General features: G+C 43.3%; 2 protein-coding genes across 5 annotated transcripts in view; one reads left to right on the top strand and one right to left on the bottom strand.

Annotated features, from left to right (window-relative positions):
* The window catches only part of rtel1 (regulator of telomere elongation helicase 1), a 158,289-nt gene that overhangs the window by 2,499 nt on the left and 138,329 nt on the right, over positions 1 to 17,461 (bottom strand). For 3 of the 4 annotated variants that reach the window (XM_070895976.1, XM_070895980.1, XM_070895977.1), the window contains 4 exons: positions 13,762 to 13,896; positions 12,987 to 13,241; positions 6,886 to 7,077; positions 1,072 to 1,299 (listed from right to left, as the gene is read on the bottom strand). In XM_070895976.1, the coding sequence (XP_070752077.1) occupies positions 1,072 to 1,299; positions 6,886 to 7,077; positions 12,987 to 13,241; positions 13,762 to 13,896 (810 nt within the window). The remainder of the gene's footprint in view (positions 1 to 1,071; positions 1,300 to 6,885; positions 7,078 to 12,986; positions 13,242 to 13,761; positions 13,897 to 17,461) is intronic. The other variant, XM_070895979.1, reaches the window with a different exon arrangement.
* On the top strand, positions 8,154 to 11,135 carry LOC139277480 (uncharacterized). The gene is made up of 3 exons (XM_070895981.1): positions 8,154 to 8,181; positions 9,891 to 10,045; positions 10,324 to 11,135. The coding sequence occupies exons 2-3, from the start codon at positions 9,958 to 9,960 to the stop codon at positions 10,854 to 10,856; spliced, it is 621 nt and encodes a 206-aa protein (XP_070752082.1). The 5' UTR covers positions 8,154 to 8,181; positions 9,891 to 9,957; the 3' UTR covers positions 10,857 to 11,135.

Here is a 17,461-nt window from a genome sequence, read left to right on the forward strand (position 1 = left end):
TATGACCACTATTTGCTACTACTCTTAAACAGCAGCCCGCCCGCCCGCCCCATAACTGAACCTCGCATCTGGAAGTTCTTCCTCACTGAAAGATGGAATGGACTTCCAAATTGGGTAGTGGAGGCGAAAACCCTGGCATATCATTTAACAATTTAGATGCTGCAATTGGCAGAACGTCAAATCTTTCTGGATGGATGGGCTGAATGGCTTAGTCATCCATAATTATGTATCTTGTGATTTTGTGAATCCAATAATTAACATCAAATTATTGCTCTATTAAGGAGCCTTCCTTCATGGCAAGTCACCATAAAATAAAGCCACCATATTGTCTCAGACATTAAAAGAAACCTTGAACTTGTTGAAAGACAGCATAAGATAATATGCAATGGAACTTGTAAAAAAAAGAATAAGTGAATCTCACCCGAATTGTACGCCTTGTGTTTTTCAGTAAACCAATGAATCCTGTTGCTTATCCTCTGGGTATTCACTTGGTTTTCTTAAAATGGACCCTTTGGTTTTCATCGAGGTGAATGAACAATTTGCAAGCAAGTTTGTTTGCTTTAAAAAAACTGCATTTATATAGAGCTTTCATGACCTCGGTACATCCCAAAGTACTTTTAAAGTGCAGTGCCTGTTGTAATGTAGTGAAGTGAATGAACAATTTGCACACAGTAAGCTCCCACGAACAGCAATGAAATAAATGACCAAATCATGTTTTAGGTATTGGTTGGGGTTAATTGTTGGCTAGGACATTGGGAAAACTCTTTTGCTCTTCTTCATGGTATCTTTTAAGCTGAGGGGGCAGACGGGTGCTTGTTTTAATGTCTCATCCCAGAGAGGGAAGCAAGAGTGCTACCACCGAGCCATAGCTAACATTGCAAGAATAGGACACTTTGTCTGGAAAAGGGGAAATGGTGGGAAAGGAAAAAGCCTAAAAGTAGTAGTTAAAAAAATTTTTTTTGGGGGGGGGGTGTGGGGGAGAGAATTTCAGGTTTGCACACTATCTACTTAGAAGTAGTATTTTAGTCAACTGGAGCTCTGTTCTGGAATATATTAATTCATGCATCTTACCAAACTTCAACTTCATATCGGAGGAGAAAGGCAGCAATGATTCATTTGTTGATGGGGGTCGTATGCTTTTCCTTCCCATCTCTCGAACTTCGGAGGGACAGCTTTTTACCAAATTGTCATTAATACAGTGTAAAGTGCTTGGTGTCTCTGAGACACTCGAGGGCTTTGGTTTTCCACTGCTTGGAAAGAATGCTGAAATCTTGCTTTGCGTCATTCCAGATACTTCAGCTATTAAAAATATCACAATGGGTCAAAAACTTGTGACAGGATGTTCAGATATACTTAAACGTTAGATAACTAAACATTAAAATGTGACTGCTCCACCTTGGGTATCTACCCATGGAAAACTCAAACGGAGTGACTCCTGCCAACGAAACGGAAGCTGCACGTTAGCATTCTGCACATAACGGTCAGGTCTCAAATTAAAAAAAAATAATGTTCACGACAACAGATGGATGATCTGAGAAATGCTGAAGCACATCACTAATTAAAAAGTAGGACCTCAAAAGTAGTAATCTCAGGATTGCTACCAGTGCCATGTGCTAGTCAGAGTAGGAAACGCAGGATAGCTCAGATGAATAAGTGGCTTGAGGAGTGGTGCAGAAGGGAGGGATTCAAATTCCTGGGACATTGGAACTGGTTCTGGGGGAGGTGGGACCAGTACAAACCGGACGGTCTGCACCTGGGCAGGACCAGAACCAATGTCCTAGGGGGAGTGTTTGCTATTGCTGTTGGGGATTGGTTAAACTAATATGGCAGCGGGATGGAAACCTATGCAGGGAGACAGAGGGAAGTAAAATAGGGGCAGAAGCAAAAGATACAAAGGAGAATAGTAAAAGTGGAGGGCAGAGGAACCCAAGGCAAAAATCAAAAAGGGCCACATTACAGCAAAATTCCAAAGGGACATAGAGTGTTAAAAAGACAAGCCTGAAGGCTCTGTGCCTCAATGCAAGGAGTATTCGGAATAAGGTGAACGAATTAACTGCGCAGATAGCAGTTAACGGATATGTTGTAATTGGCATCACGGAGACATGGCTCCAGGGTGACCGCTGGGAACTCAACATCCAGGGGTATTCAACATTTAGGAAGGATTGACAGAAAGGAAAAGGAGGTGGGGTGGCGTTGCTGGTTAAAGAGAAAATTAATGTAATAGTAAGGAAGGACATTAGCTTGGATGATGTGGATTCAGTATGGATGGAGCTATGGAATGCCAAAGGGCAGAAAACGCTAGTGGGAGTTGTGTACAGACCACCAAACAGTAGTAGAGGTTGGGGACAGCATCAAACAAGAAATAAGGGATGTGTGCAATAAAGGTACAGCAATTATCATGGGCGACTTTAATCTACATATTGATTGGGCAAACCAAACTGGTAGCAATGCGGTGGAGGAGGATTTCCTGGACTGTATTAGGGATGGTTTTCTAGACCAATATGTCAAGGAACCAACTAGAGGGCTGGCCATCCTAGACTGGGTGATGTGTAATGAGAAAGGACTAATTAAGAAACTTGTGCGAGGCCCCTTGGGGAAGAGTGACCATAATATGGTAGAATTCTTTATTAAAATGGAGAGTGTCACAGTTAATTCAGAGACTAGGGTCCTGAACTTGGGGAAAGGTAACTTCGATGGTATGAGACGTGAATTGGCTAGAATAGACTGGCGAGTGATACTTAAAGGGTTGACAGTGGATAGGCAATGGCAAACATTTAAAGATCACATGGATGAACTTCAACAATTGTATATCCCTGTCTGGAGTAAAAATAAAATGGGGAAGGTGGCTCAACCGTGGCTAACAAGGGAAATTAAGGATAGTGCTAAATCCAAGGAAGAGGCATATAAATGGGCCAGAAAAAGCAGCAAACCTGAGGACTGGGAGAATTTTGTAAGATAGCAGAGGAGGACAAAGGGTTTAATTAGGAGGAGGAAAATAGAGTACGAGAGGAAGCTTGCTGGGAACATAAAAACTGCAAAAGCTTCTATAGATATGTGAAGAGGAAAAGATTAGTGAAAACAAACATAGGTCCCTTGCAGTCAGATTCGGGTGAATTTATAATGGGAAACAAAGAAATGGCGGACCAGTTAAACAAATACTTTGGTTCTGTCGTCACGAAGGAAGGCACAAATAACCTTCCGGAAATACTAGGGGACCGAGGGTCTAGTGAGAAGGAGGAACTGAAGGATTCCTTATTAGGTGGGAAATTGTGTTCGGGAAATTGATGGGATTGAATGCCGATAAATCCCCGGGGCCCGATAGTCTGCATCCCAGAGTACTTAAGGAAGTAGCCCTAGAAATAGTGGATGCATTGGTGATCATTTTCCAACAGTCTATCGACTCTGGATCAGTTCTTATGGACTGGAGGGTAGCTAATGTAACGCCACTTTTTAAAAAAAGGAGGGCGAGAGAAAACGGGTAATTGTAGCCTGACATCAGTAGTGGGGAAAATGTTGGAATCAGTTATTAAAGATGAAATAGCAGCACATTTGTAAAGCAGTGACGGGATCGGTCCAACTCAGCATGGATTTATGAAAGGGAAATCATGTTTGACAAATCTGCTAGAATTTTTTGAGGATGTAACTGGGTAGAGTGGACAAGGGAGAACCAGTGGATGTGGTATATTTGGACTTTCAAAAGGCTTTTGACAAGGTTTCACCCAAGAGATTGGTGTGCAAAATTAAAGCACATGGTATTGGGGGTAATGTACTGACATGGATAGAGAACTGGTTGGCAGACAGGAAATAAAGAGTCGGGATAAACGGGTCCTTTTCAGAATGGCAGGCAGTGACTTGTGGGGTGCCGCAGGGCTCAGTGTTGGGACCCCAGCTCTTTACAATATACATTAATGATTTGGATGAGGGAATTGAGTGTAATGTCTCCCAAGTTTGCAGATGACACGAAGCTGGTTGGCGGTGTGAGCTGTGAGGAGGATGCCAAAAGGCTGCAGGGTCACTTGGACAGGTTAGGTGAGTGGGCAAACGCTTGGCAGATGCAGTATAATGTGGCTAAATGTGAGGTTATCCACTTTGGTGGCAAAAACACAAAGGCAGATTATCTGAATGGTGGCAGATTAGGAAAAGGGGAGGTGCAACAAGACCTGGGTGTCATGGTACATCAGTCATTGAAAGTTGGCATGCAGGTACAACAGGCAGTGAAGAAGGCAAATGGTATGCTGACCTTCATAACTAGCGGATTTGAGTATAGGTGCAGGGAGGTCTTACTGCAGTTGTACAGGGTCTTGGTGAGACCTCACTTGGAATATTGTGTTCAGTTTTGGTCTCCTAATCTGAGGAAGGACGTTCTTGCTATTGAGGGAGTGCAGCGAAGGTTCACCAGACTGATTCTGGGATGGCAGGACTGACATATGAGGAGAGTGTGGATCGACTGGGCCTGTATTCACTGGAGTTTAGAAGGATGAGTGGGGATCTCATAGAAACATACGAGATGAGGAGAAACTTCTTCACTCAGAGAGTTGTTAACCTGTGGAATTTCCTACCGCAGAGAGTTGTTGATGCCAATTTATTGGATATATTCAAGAAGGAGTTAGATATGGCCCTTACGGGCTAAAGGGATCAAGGGGTATGGAGAGAAAGCAGGAAAGGGATACTGAGGTGAATGATCAGCCATGATCTTACTGAATGGTGGTGCAGGCTTGAAGGGCTGAATGGCCTACTCCTGAACCTATTTTCTATGTTTCTGTAAGGTTTCATTAATGTTACTATAGTTTGATTGTTAGTATAGTTGGGTTAATTTTACTGGTGATTTTTCCAGTTTAAGAACCGCTGGCTCGAAGGACAAGCCACAACTTTTGAAAATAAGCTCACGGTTCAAATTTCTAACAAAATTCTCCAAATTCGCTTCTTTATTCCTCATTTTAGGAAGTCCGGCGACAATACTGTGCATGTTCAACTACTTCCGGTGCGTTGGCTCAAATCACAACGTCACTGGACTTTATGGGCTCAATTTTCCCCAGTATTTGTGCTGTTTTTTTTGGAGTAGGCTGCTTTTTCTGGCATAACTTAAAAATCCCCAGTTTCCCCAATCAATTTGTACCAGCATAACTGACTTAGTTACTTTTTTTTAGGTAAGTTTTTTTTTCTCAAAAGGGGGCGTTACCAGCCACCTATGCCAGTTCTGACCATTTAGGCAACTTTGCCCAGCTAATAGTTACTCCATTTCTACTTAGGCCAGCGTATGTGGCCACTCGAGAAAACCCTTGCAGAGAGTTAAAGAAATCGGCACAGGTATGGAAATCGGCGCAGGTAAGTGCAGCAAATGCCCGGACAGCAGCAGCAGGAAAGGTAAGAGAGAGGGGGAGAGAAGGTGGGGGTAGGGAGAGAGGGAGAGGGGTTGGGGGGAGACTTTCGGGTGTAGTTAGGTGTGGGGGCCGAGAGGGAGGAGACCACTCAGCCTTGGGCTAGGGGTGGGGGAAATGGACCGGGAGGCCAGTCGGCCAGGGCTAGGGGCGGGAGAACGCACCGGCAGGAGAATCGAACTGGTGGGGACCGAGAATGGGACTGGACCGGCAAGCTGCTATTTTGTGTTTTGCAATTCTGTGTTGCGAGGTGGCTGCATGCTTGCGTCCCCGGTTACCATGGCAGCCCAATCTTTTTGGCTCAGATCAAGGCTTCACCCTCCTCGGGATAGGCCACGCCAAAATGAAGAGATCCTAAGGGGAAACTTATAACACTTTTTTTTGGGCATACTTGGGCCACAAAAAATCGGGCGTTTCTCTTCAAGTACACCAAAAAAATGCTTTGAGGAAAATTGAGCCCTATAAAAACTGCTGTGTATTTGCTATTTTATTTTTGGCGAAAAAAAGACTTTAAAGATTATTAGCATGGTTACAAGATGTAACAGCATGATTAGTTCACTATAGTTTAAAGCCTCATAAAAGGGTTTAATTTCCTCTTCTGTTGAAAGCTCCATTCCCAAAAGTCATCCCATTCCAAGTCAACTTTCCTATTATTCTCCTGAGAAACTTTTCCCAGTTTAATATTTATTGAAACCTAAGTACCTTCCTGTTCAGCTAACTTCCCCACCTATTTACAAGACTCATCATGCCTCTTATTTCAAGAGGTGGCCAGATTTTTGTTTTTGGAGAAAACAAAATATTAAGGTGGAAAAAAATGAAACCATCTTGATACTATTCATTTTTATAAATTTGCAATTGATGTGACTGCTTTCCACAAAATATCTCATTGTTTTCAATCGCCTCAGCTTGGCAATACTGTAGCAAAGAGAAGTCAATGCTGCAGATGAGTTTATTAGGCAAAGATCACCACCAGATCACAGAACTTTCAACTGGCTGGGATAGGAGTGTTTAAGGCTTAAAACAACCTAATTAATGTAAATAAATAATAATACATTTTTGGGGGGAGCTGTTCTTGTCCGATATAGCAAGAGAAGAAAGAAAAAGTGAAAGATTTTAAAGATGGAAGTGTTATGATAGAATATTTTAAGTTAGATAGAAAAAGAGCAATACTAGTGAAGACAAAATAATCAGGGAGAAAGGGTAATTAAAATCTTCACATTTAAAAAGTGCTGAATATTACAGTAGTAAAGCTACTCCTGCTTTGAGTGATGTTATGACTGAAATATTAATATTTACTTCAGTATCACAATCTGAGTGCTGAAAAAGCAAGAACCAGCTAGTCCATGGAAAATGTCACTTCTTTGTAATCCAAGGGTTAAAACATTATCGACAGCAAACTGAAGTTACAGAAATAAAAAATACTTACAATAAATATGCAGTTTGCTGGCTAAGAGATTATCTTGTGAAAGATAGTAAATGGCCATCATAGATGCTAGGATATTCTTACCATTCTCATCACTCTGGTTTTCAGTCAGCACTGTATGTTTAGGGAGTTTCTCTTCCGTCTGGTTCAGAATTCCCCCAAGTCTCTCAGGCTGTTGCTCCTTCTCAATGAATTGCTTACAGTCTGTTCCTGTCAGCTCTTTGCACATCTGGTTAAACTGCTGTTTGTGATGTGCTCTAACAAATATATAAAATTCTGCAAACATATAATTAGCAAACATTGCCAGGATTTCATTTTAAATCAAAAATAAACTGCTTGCACACCAAATTCTTTTCAATGGCACAAATGTAGTTCTCTTGAAGCAGAGCTGTGAGCACTGCATAAACAAGGTATCAACAGAATTTTCTCTAAATTTTGATTGCCCATTTTGATTGCCACTGACACGGTCCTTGGCCCCCTCCTCTTTCTCATCTAAATGCTGCCTCTTGGTGGCATGGGCCAGCTTCCACATCTACGCTTATGGTACCCAGCTCGAGCTCTTCAACCCCCTCTTTCAACCCCTCCACTGCCCCTGAGCAATAGATTTTTGTAACAGCATCATGGGATATGGATCAAAGGCTGTAAATGGGGAGAGTTCAAGACACTAAATGCAAGTTGATGATGATTGGAAGTCAGCACAGGCAGCTTAAAGTAAGCCCATCTCTGAAGACTTTATGACATTGACTATACCAATAGTTGGTCTTAACAAATTAGGTCGACCGTGATTACATTAATTGAAGAGGATATCGTTAAGAGCAGAGTACTTTCAATATTTCTCATTGAACATAAAGCTGAAGAACTTTCTACTGTGAAGCTTCTTGGGAGGCCTTCTATGCGACAGGTACTATATAAATGCAACTTGTTGGAGCTAGAAAGCAGCAGTTCATACACTTCCTTCAAAACTTTCACAGATTGAAGCTATCTGAAGAGACCCAAGCAGGAGTTCTCAGACTCTGCTATGCAGTCCATATAAAAACAAGCATCCTGGTTTAACAATATCTTGGCTATTTACAGAGATTTTAAGCATATAAATGAAGGGAAGAACATACCATGGTTACAAAAAACAGGTGACATGCAATCAACACATGTCTCCTATTCTGAATCTAAATTAATGGAGCACATGCAATTAATATCGAACACAGAATCCAGATTAAAGGGGAACATGTAATCATCATCAAACTCTTTCTGAATCCCGATTAAGTCACGGATACTGATTGCAGGCTTGATGTTGGACTTGTGTCTGGGAGTGGTATACGTGTGACCCCCCCCCCCCCCCCACGCAACCCATGGAAATATTGTGACACTCAGCAACGTAAACACGTAAGTTTTGATTCAAGAGTTTAAACACTCACTAGAGTAAATAAAGTGTGCGTACTTCTTGATCCGTACAGCCTTTGTGCAATCACTAGGGAATATAGTGGTTTCCAGGAAAGAATCATGAATAACTACATGCAGTTTTGGTTTCCATATTTACGAAGGGATGTAATTGCTTTGGAGGCAGTTCAGAGACGGTTCACTCAGTTGATTCCGGAGATGAGTGGTTGACTTATGAGGAAAGGATGAGTAAGTTGGGCCTCTACTGATTGGAATTCAGAAGAATGAAAAGAGATCTTATTGAAACGTATAAGATTATGAGGGGGCTTGACAAGGTGAATGAGAGAGGATGTTTCCACTGCTAGGGGAGACTAGAACTAGAGGGCATAATCTTAGAATAAGGGGACAACCATTTAAAACTGAGATGAGGAGAAATTTCTTCTGAGGGTTGTGGATCTGTGGAATTCGCTGCCTCAGAGAGCTGTGGAAGCTGCGACATTGAATAAATTTAAAACAGAAATAGACAGTTTCTTAAACGATAAGGGAGTAAAGGGTTATAGAGAGCGGGCAGGAAAGTGGAGCCGAGTCCATGATCGGATCAGCCATGATCGTGTCGAATGACGGAGCAGGCTCGAGGGCCTGTGTGGCCTACTCCTGCTTCTATTTCTTATGTTCTTATAACCTAGAAGCTAGACAACTGTATAGCAGAGAGATAGATGCAGCATTGTATAACTACTCGCTGAACAGAGATAGGGCCCGAAATTCATCAGGACGTAAGGTCTGCCCATTTCTCAGCGGTGCGTCGTTTAAAACCGCCAGAATATCGCAGAGATCGAAGAGCTAGTTTGGTGGAATTTTTTTCGGCGGTATGCGAACGATGTGCAGCGGGCGGTATGCAGTATTATAGTCAATCAAGATCGACTGCCTTGTCGATGGACGGTGAGTGTGGCACTGCGCATGTGTGAATTTTTTTGGGGGTGGCTTTTTTTTCCCAGATACTTTTCCCCCGCGATTTCGGGGGTCAGGTGTCACCTGCGCATGCGCAGAGAGTTGAAGTCGAGGGAGAGAGACTGAGAAGGAACAGCAAAGTATTCAAGGGTCAGTTGGTTTAATCACAGATTCCAGAGTCAAAAAATATTAACAAATAATAATTATACAACATCAACAATAATAAAACATGTTTTATAAATCCAAATCATATAATAAATATAAATATAATGGAAACAAGTTGAAGTGCCGGATAATTGAGGAGGATGGGTGGTTGAGGGCGCCCGCCTTCGACAAGACGGAGCTACCTGCCCTGCTGGCGAACATCCACGGAGAGATACTCCGACTTAATGAAGGGTGGTTGTGGAATCCCCACAAAAGCGTACAACAGAATATGGGACAAGATCGGGGAAACTGTGTCCTCAACAAGAACAATGGTACGCACTGGGGAAAGGTGTCATAAGAGGTGGAATGACCTGGTGAGGGTAGCAAGAGTGAGTAATGATTATATTTATACACCCCCCATGTGCCATGAAAATGTAGATTCAGTGTCACATGGATGATGTTATTTATCCCGAGGTTACGGCAATGTATTTGTGCTTTCAGGCAATGACAAGAGGATCAACGCAGTGTTTTGATATGTGTGTGTGTGTGTAGTGAACCTGTGTGTCTGCGATGGTAAATGGATTGAAGATTTTTACTTTCATTTACTTCACTTTCTGCAAAAGACGACATCTGCAATAGCAGCCGATCAGCGGTGTACGGGGGGAAGGACCCACAACCCAAGTACCATTGATGGAGATTGAAATCCGTGCCCTGTCGCTGGTCAGGGATAGCAACCGTGCTACCACCGATGTTGGAGCTGACCCATCCACACAGGATGGTCAGTTCAATACAATCCCCGGTCTGTGTTGCGGTCCTGTGTCATGTAATGTAACTATAATCTTGGCCTCATGTAATGTAATGCAAGTTTATTGCACTGTACTGCAATGGTGGGGGCATGTAACGCAATGCATATGTATATGTATTGTTGTCTGCGATATGTAATGTAGTAATGCAGCAGTGGACATTTAAGTAAGACTGCGCTACGTCACTGTACTCATGTAACCCTGACCCCTTCCCTGGTGCTAAGCATTTTAAAATGTTGTTTTGTACTTCCAGACTCTGAGGATTCAGACTCTGAGGATTCAGACCAGACCTACACGGAGACCAGACGACAGACCCACTACCTCCACCTCTGGCGTCACCCAATCCTCTCCCAACTTCACCCTGCCAGAGATGAGGAAGAGGAAGAGCAGCTGATCCTGGAGCGAATGGAGGTGCGGGTGGAGACGGAGGAGGATACACTAGTTCCATGTAGGCCAGCTGAAACATCCTCCACCACTGACTACTATATTCATGGGATTCCCCCAGGTCTCCTGATTCTGCAGAACGAAGCAGTGCGCAGCAACGCACCCCCAGCGTTGCATCGTCTTTGCTGCAGTGTACAAAAAAGGTCCGTTGCTGCAAGACAGATAGGTGCGCCCGTCACAGGCCAGCATCGACATAGGTCGAAAGCTGCTCAAGGCCATAGCTACGATAGCCAGAAACAGCGCGGCGCATTCAGAACAGCAGTCGGAGGAGATGTTGTGTCTGATCACCGTGATGGAGCGAACCACCGAAGCTATGCGGCAATCGACTGGATCGGGACATGACGCGGAATCCCCCCGTGCCATAGTAGTCGAGTCGAGAGCACTTGAGGGCAACGAGCTGCCAGCAGCTTCCAGCTCTCCGGATCACGAGCCTCTCCTGAGGCCCCATTTATTGCGCCTGCAATGTCTGACCCCCAAAGACAGCAACAGCACTCTGGGTGCGGTGCAGCAAGCCGGCTTGGTACCACCAAGTGTTCATTGTTCATTTAAAATAGTTGAAGTTTGATTTTTAAAAGTTTATTTCAAGTTGTTAAAAGTTGATACAGTTGTTCAAAGTTATAGTTAGAAGTTTTACAATTGTTATATATTTTTTACATTTTTACATAAACGTTTCAATTGAATTTAAGCACTCTTGTATAGTGTCAAACTTTTGGGGTAACAGTCATCAGGGTCCCAAACACAGCTCTCCAAATTCAAGCAAAGCGTTCATTTATGAGCTGGTGATGTAACGATTTTGCAGTGGCATACGCTCCGCGTGCCTTCCGCTGTGGTATTGGGAGTGGGTGGTGCCATGGGTTCATCTGGAAGCTCCTCATCCTCCTCCCCATCATTTTCCTCTTCTTCCTCTTCCATCTCCTCAGGTGATCCCGCAGTCCCGTGGCAATTCCTGTCCCCACATGATTGCTAAATTATGCACCATGCAGCACACCGCTGTGAACTGAGCAACCTGCTCAGGGTGGTATTGCAGCCTGCCTCCCGAGTGGTCCAAGCATCGAAAGCGCTGCTTCAGCACTCCAATTGTCTTTTCGATAATATTACATGTGGTTATACGGCTCTTATTATATCGTTGCTCAGCTTCTGTGTGAGGGTTCCACAGGGGGGTCAAGAGCCAGGTGGCGAGGCCGTACCCTTTGTCCCCCAGCATCCAGCATTTACCTTGTGGCTCAGACTTCAACAGGTCAGACACAGTGCTCTTATGCAAGATGTGCGCATCACGGATGCTCCCTGGAAAGTAGGCATTCACTACCATTATGCGCTGCGTACGGTCACATACGAGCTGCATGTTGAGGAGTGGAATCCCTTATGGTTTCGGTACACCTCTGCCTGCTGTAATGTGCTCGCAGGGCAATATGGGTACAGTCAACGGCACCCTGCACCTTGGGAAAGCTGGCAATGCGTGCAAATCCCAAAACCCTCTCACTCTTGTGCCTCCCTGGTCATTGGGAAGTTTATAAATTCCATCCGGTGTGCAGACAGTGCTTCGGTTACATGTCAAATGCAGCGATGAGTAGCGTGCTGAGAAATACAGCATATGTCCCCAGCTGATGCCCGAAAAGAGTTGCATGCACAAAAGTGCCGCAGTCACCTTCATCTCGACAGAGTGCAGTAATGTTGGTGGTACTGGGCTGCAGGTTTGCCTTAATGAGCTGGCAAATCTCACTGATCTCTTTTTGGAAGCGCAGCCTTCGAACGCACTGTGAATCGGTAAGGTCCAAGTACGAGCGTTTCTCCCTGAAAATCCTCCTCTTCCTCATCAGTCTGCGACCTCCTCCATTATCCTGATAACTCTGTTCAATAAACCTTCTCCCATCTAGATCCTGCTTTAGACAGGTAGTCAGCAATACAGGTTAAGATAGTACAGGCCCCCTTCTTTTTAAATCTCCAGAATCTCCTTAAATATCCTCAGATAAACTCAAATAATTTTTCAATGAAAAAAATATTAACTGAAATGCCTTCTATCTTAATAACATACTCAGTACCAATAAAAATACCATTCTCACTGTAAATCGCACTGTAAAGTCACTGTTCACCTCAGAAATACTGAGCTGCTGCCTTTGCTGACTGTTCCCAATTTCAAAATGCAGCACCGAGCACTACCGCCCACTTAAGATCGAGTAAAACCATCTTTTCCAGGACGGTATGCAGCTCCGGTGATATGTCGGCAGTATGTGATGAAACTTGCACTTTTTGGGCGGTATGCGGGCGGTTCTGCATGGCGGACGGTGTGTATACCGGTTCTGCATGGCGGACGGTGTGTATACCGCTCGGCGTTATGTCGATGAACCCTCCGCCGAATGGTATGTACGTGTTTTTTGACGAAACTTGCATTTTTGGGCGGTAAGCGGTCGGTATGTCGATGAATTTCGGGGCCATAACCTTTACCACGAGACTCAGTATGAACAAAATACTTACTTCTTAGCAAATGAAAATCCTCAGACTTTTCTGTAAAGAGAGCGGCTATTTCAGACACCATGTTGACATAGTCATCAGTCTTTTTATATGTCTGAAGTACCGTTGAGAATCTGCTGTATTTACTAGGTCCCAAAGCTTTCTTAGCATCATTAATATAAGCAGCAAGTAAATGTTGTTTCTTCTGGTCTGCTGTTGCAGCTAATGTTTTTGAAGGTGCAGCAGTAGAAACAGTTGGCTCGTAATTAGAGATTTCACCTATATTTAAGGCAGACAAAAGCCAACATTAACACAATCTTTTAATCTAATTTAGAAATCAGTCATCTTATATAAAATAGTGTTATGAAAAATCACATTCAATTTTTCTGCAATAGTAAGTGCATTCACTTGAAGCAGCTTAAACATGCACAAAGAATTCCCAACTTTCTCTGTCCCCTTAGGAAAACCTGGGACTGACAGCAAGTTATCACTTCAGTAACTATAATTACATAAGATATTGAGCTCTTGTATATGAAAAATATAAAAAAAGTCAATTTACAATTGTCTGTGATCTTTATACAATTAAGATTAATTAATTTTCATAAATGTTGTACACTCCAAGGTTTTTGAATTAGGACCATTGGTAAGGGAATTAGAAAAGCAACTTCTTCCTCCCCAATAAAGCATTTTGAAGTACATCCAAAATGGGAAAAAAATAATTTACTACTAGTTATATGTTCTAAAATTTAACAAAACTATCTGCAAAATAGTCTATACATTAACAAAAGAATTTGCATACCTTTGCTACCTGGCCCACAGTTTAAGTGTTCTCCACCTTTGTTGAGATGTGTGCAAGCATTTAGCTGTTGAGATGAACTTGCTGACGATGCAAATTTGTTCTCTGCAGACTCAATCTTCCATTTATTCTCACTATCTGGAATTTTCATAAAATGATCATTATAATTATCCTGCTTCGAGGAGATGGGCAGCATGGCAGCTTTAGAGTCATCCTACAGTGATCATAGTATCATTTTTAGGTAACAGAAAGAGACTTTCGTGAAATCAGAAAGAGACTTTTATTTAATATGGATTCACGTTTATCATACATAGAATTCGGAAGATGCTATAAAAGTAACATTAATAAAATGTTCAGGTTGTAGAAGTGAAATTCAAAGCTTTATGATCCCATAATATTTCACCCTCCACTCCTGTCAGTAGCAACTCCTGCTAAGGATAGCTCTCAGCAGGCTTACCAAGCTATTGGATCAAGAGGTAGGCATCAAGATGAGCCCAATTGTGTTCTTAGTCAAAATCCACACACACTTGCCAGCAAGGATTGGTGGACAGTGACCAGGATTTGGAATTCTGCTGCTTCCTTCCCCTCTTCCTATCCCAATGGAATGGAGGCTGAAATTTGTGCCGCTTTCCCCTGTCTAGCTAAGATAACTCAGTGCAAACCAGGGCCTGAACATGGGACCCAATGACAACTAATTGAGAATGTTGATATGGAAATTTACACTATACTCATAGGCAGTCCCTCGAACGAGGATGACTTGCTTCCACATGAGTTCACAGATATTTCAATGAAGGACCCGATATTCCAGTCCTGAACTCCAGTTGAAAGGGTGGAAGATGCCTGTGTGTGGATTTTTTTAAAACTCGCGGTGACCGTTGCACAGCAGTCACCACACGTGCTTGACAGAGCTAGGTCTTTATCTAGTGGCAAGGGTTAACCAGGATGACTGGAGACCTGCTCTGCAGCACGGACCTAGTGGGCACACATATCGCAGTATGGGGTGGTCTGTGCTGCCCCTGGCCCTTGCCTCTTCTGGGCCCTGTACCCTCATTTGCCGCTCCTCCGCCACAAACATTCGCCACACCTCAGCCACGATCTCTGATTGCTATATCCTTTATGAAATTTATTATTGAATCTGCTTCCACCGTCCTTTCAGGCATTGTGTTTCTAATCATCATAACTCGCTGCGTTAAAATGTCTTCTCATCTGCCCTCTGATAGAATCATTGTATGTAGTTTGCAATACAGAAGGAACACTTAGTGCCAGCTCTTTGTTACAGCAATCCACAGCATGCGTCAGCCATGGCTCAGTGGTAGCGCTCTCGCCTTTGCTTCAGAAAATTGTGAAGTCAAGTCCCACTCCAGAGACTTGACCACCATACAAGATCTAGGCTGGCACTCCCAGTGCAGTACTGACGGAGTGCTTATGAACCAAACTGGAAATCTTACGACAAAGCTTGGACATTAGCTTAGATGATGTGGAATCAGTATGAGTGGAGCTGCGGAATACCAAAGGGCAGAAAACTCTAGTGGGAGTTGTGTACGGACCACCAAACAATAGTAGGGAGGTTGGGGACAGCATCAAACAAGAAATTAGGGATGCGTGCAATAAAGGTACAGCAGTTATCATGGGCGACTTTAATCTACATATAGATTGGGCTAATCAAACTGGTAGCAATACGGTGGAGGAGTATTTCGTGGAGTGTATTAGGGATGGTTTTCTAGACCAATATGTCGAGGAACCAACTAGAGGGCTGGCCATCCTAGACTGGGCGATGTGCAATGAGAAAGGACTAATTAGCAATCTTGTTGTGCGAGGCTCCTTTGGGAAGAGCGACCATAAAATGGTAGAATTCTTTATTAAGATGGAGAGTGACACAGTTAATTCAGAGGCTAGGGTCCTGAACTTAAGGAAAGGTAATTTTGATGGTATGAGACGTGAATTGGCTAGAATAGACTGGCGAATGACACTTGAAGGATTGATGGTGGATAGGCAATGGCAAACATTTAAAGATCACATGGATGAACTTCCAACAATTGTACATTGGTCTGGAGTAAAAATAAAACGGGGAAGATGGCTCAACTGTGGCTAACCAGGGAAATTAAGGATAGTGTTAAATCCAAGGAAGAGGCATATAAATGGGCCAGAAAAAGCAGCAAACCGGAGGACTGGGAGAAATTTAGAATTCAGCAGAGGAGGACAAAGGGTTTAATTAGGAGGGGGAAAATAGAGTGTGAGAGGAAGCTTGCTGGGAACATAAAAACTGACTGCAAAAGCTTCTATGGTAAAGGGAAGAGAAAAAGATTAGTGAAGACAGACATAGGTCCCTTGCAGTCAGATTCAGGTGAATTTATAAATGGGGAACAAAGAAATGGCAGACCAGTTGAACAAATACTTTGGTTCTGTCTTCAAGAAGGAAGACACAATTAACCTTCTGGAAATACTAGGGGACCAAGGGTCTAGAGAGAAGGAGGAACTGAAGGAAATCCTTATTAGGCGGGAAGTTGTGTTAGGGAAATTGATGGGATTGAAGGCCCGGGGCCTGATAGTCTGCATCCCAGAGTACTTAAGGAAGTGGCCCTAGAAATAGTGGATGTATTGGTGATCATTTTCCAACAGTCTATCGACTCTGGATCAGTTCCTATGGACTGGAGAGTAGCTAATGTAACATCACTTTTTAAAAAAGGAGGGAGAGAAAAGGAGTAATTATAGACCGGTTAAGCTGGACATCGGTAGTGGGGAAAATGTTGGAATCAATTATTAAAGATGAAATAGCAGCGCATTTGGAAAGCAGTGACAGCATTGGTCCAAGTCAGCATGGATTTACAATCATGCTTGTAAAATTTTCTAGAATTTTTTGACGATATAACTAGTAGAGTGGACAAGGGAGAACCAATGGATGTGGTGTATATGGACTTTCAAAAGGCTTTTGACAAGGTCCCACGCAAGAGATTGGTTTGCAAAATTAAAGCACGTGGTATTGGGGGTAATGTATGACATGGATAGAGAACTGGTTGGCAGACAGGAAGCAGAGAGTCGGGATAAACGGGTCCTTTTCAGAATGGCAGGCAGTGACTAGTGGGGTGCCGCAGGGCTCAGTGCTGGGACCCCAGCTATTTACAATATACATCAATGATTTAGATGAAGGACTTGAGTGTAATATCTCCAAGTTTGCAGATGACACTAAGCTGGGTGGCGGTGTGAGCTGTGAGGAGGATGCTAAGAGACTGCAGGGTGACTTGGACAGGTTAGGTGAGTGGGCTAAATGCATGGCAGATACAGTATAATGTGAATAAATGTGAGGTTATCCACTTTGGTAGCAAAAACACGAAGGCAGAACATTATTTGAATGGCGACAGATTAGTAAAAGGGAGGTGCAAAGAGACTTAGGTGTCATAGTACATCAGTCATTGAAAGCTGGCATACAGGTACAGCAGGCGGTGAAGAAGGCAAATGGTATGTTAGCCTTCATGGCTAGGGGATTTGAGTATAGGAGCAGGGAGGTCTTACTGCAGTTGTACAGGGCCTTGGTGAGGCCTCACCTGGAATATTGTGTTAGTTTTGGTCTCCTAATCCGAGGAAGGACGCTCTTGCTTTTGAGGGAGTGCAGCGAAGGTTCACCAGACTGATTCCCGGGATGGCAGGACTGACATATGAGGAAAGACTGGATCGACTGGGCCTGTATTCCATTTAGAAGGATGCG

The sequence above is a fragment of the Pristiophorus japonicus genome, chromosome 12, assembly GCF_044704955.1.
Source record: "Pristiophorus japonicus isolate sPriJap1 chromosome 12, sPriJap1.hap1, whole genome shotgun sequence".
In the NCBI taxonomy this organism is placed as follows: domain Eukaryota; kingdom Metazoa; phylum Chordata; class Chondrichthyes; family Pristiophoridae; genus Pristiophorus; species Pristiophorus japonicus.

What these genes read in the sequence shown, in the direction of transcription:
- LOC139277480 (XM_070895981.1), top strand. Translation starts at nt 9,958, where the DNA reads ATGGAGATTGAAATCCGTGCCCTGTCGCTGGTCAGGGATAGCAACCGT. An exon ending in TGACCCATCCACACAGGATG is followed by an intron (nt 10,046 to 10,323) that starts GTCAGTTCAATA and finishes TTGTACTTCCAG; the next exon opens with ACTCTGAGGATTCAGACTCT.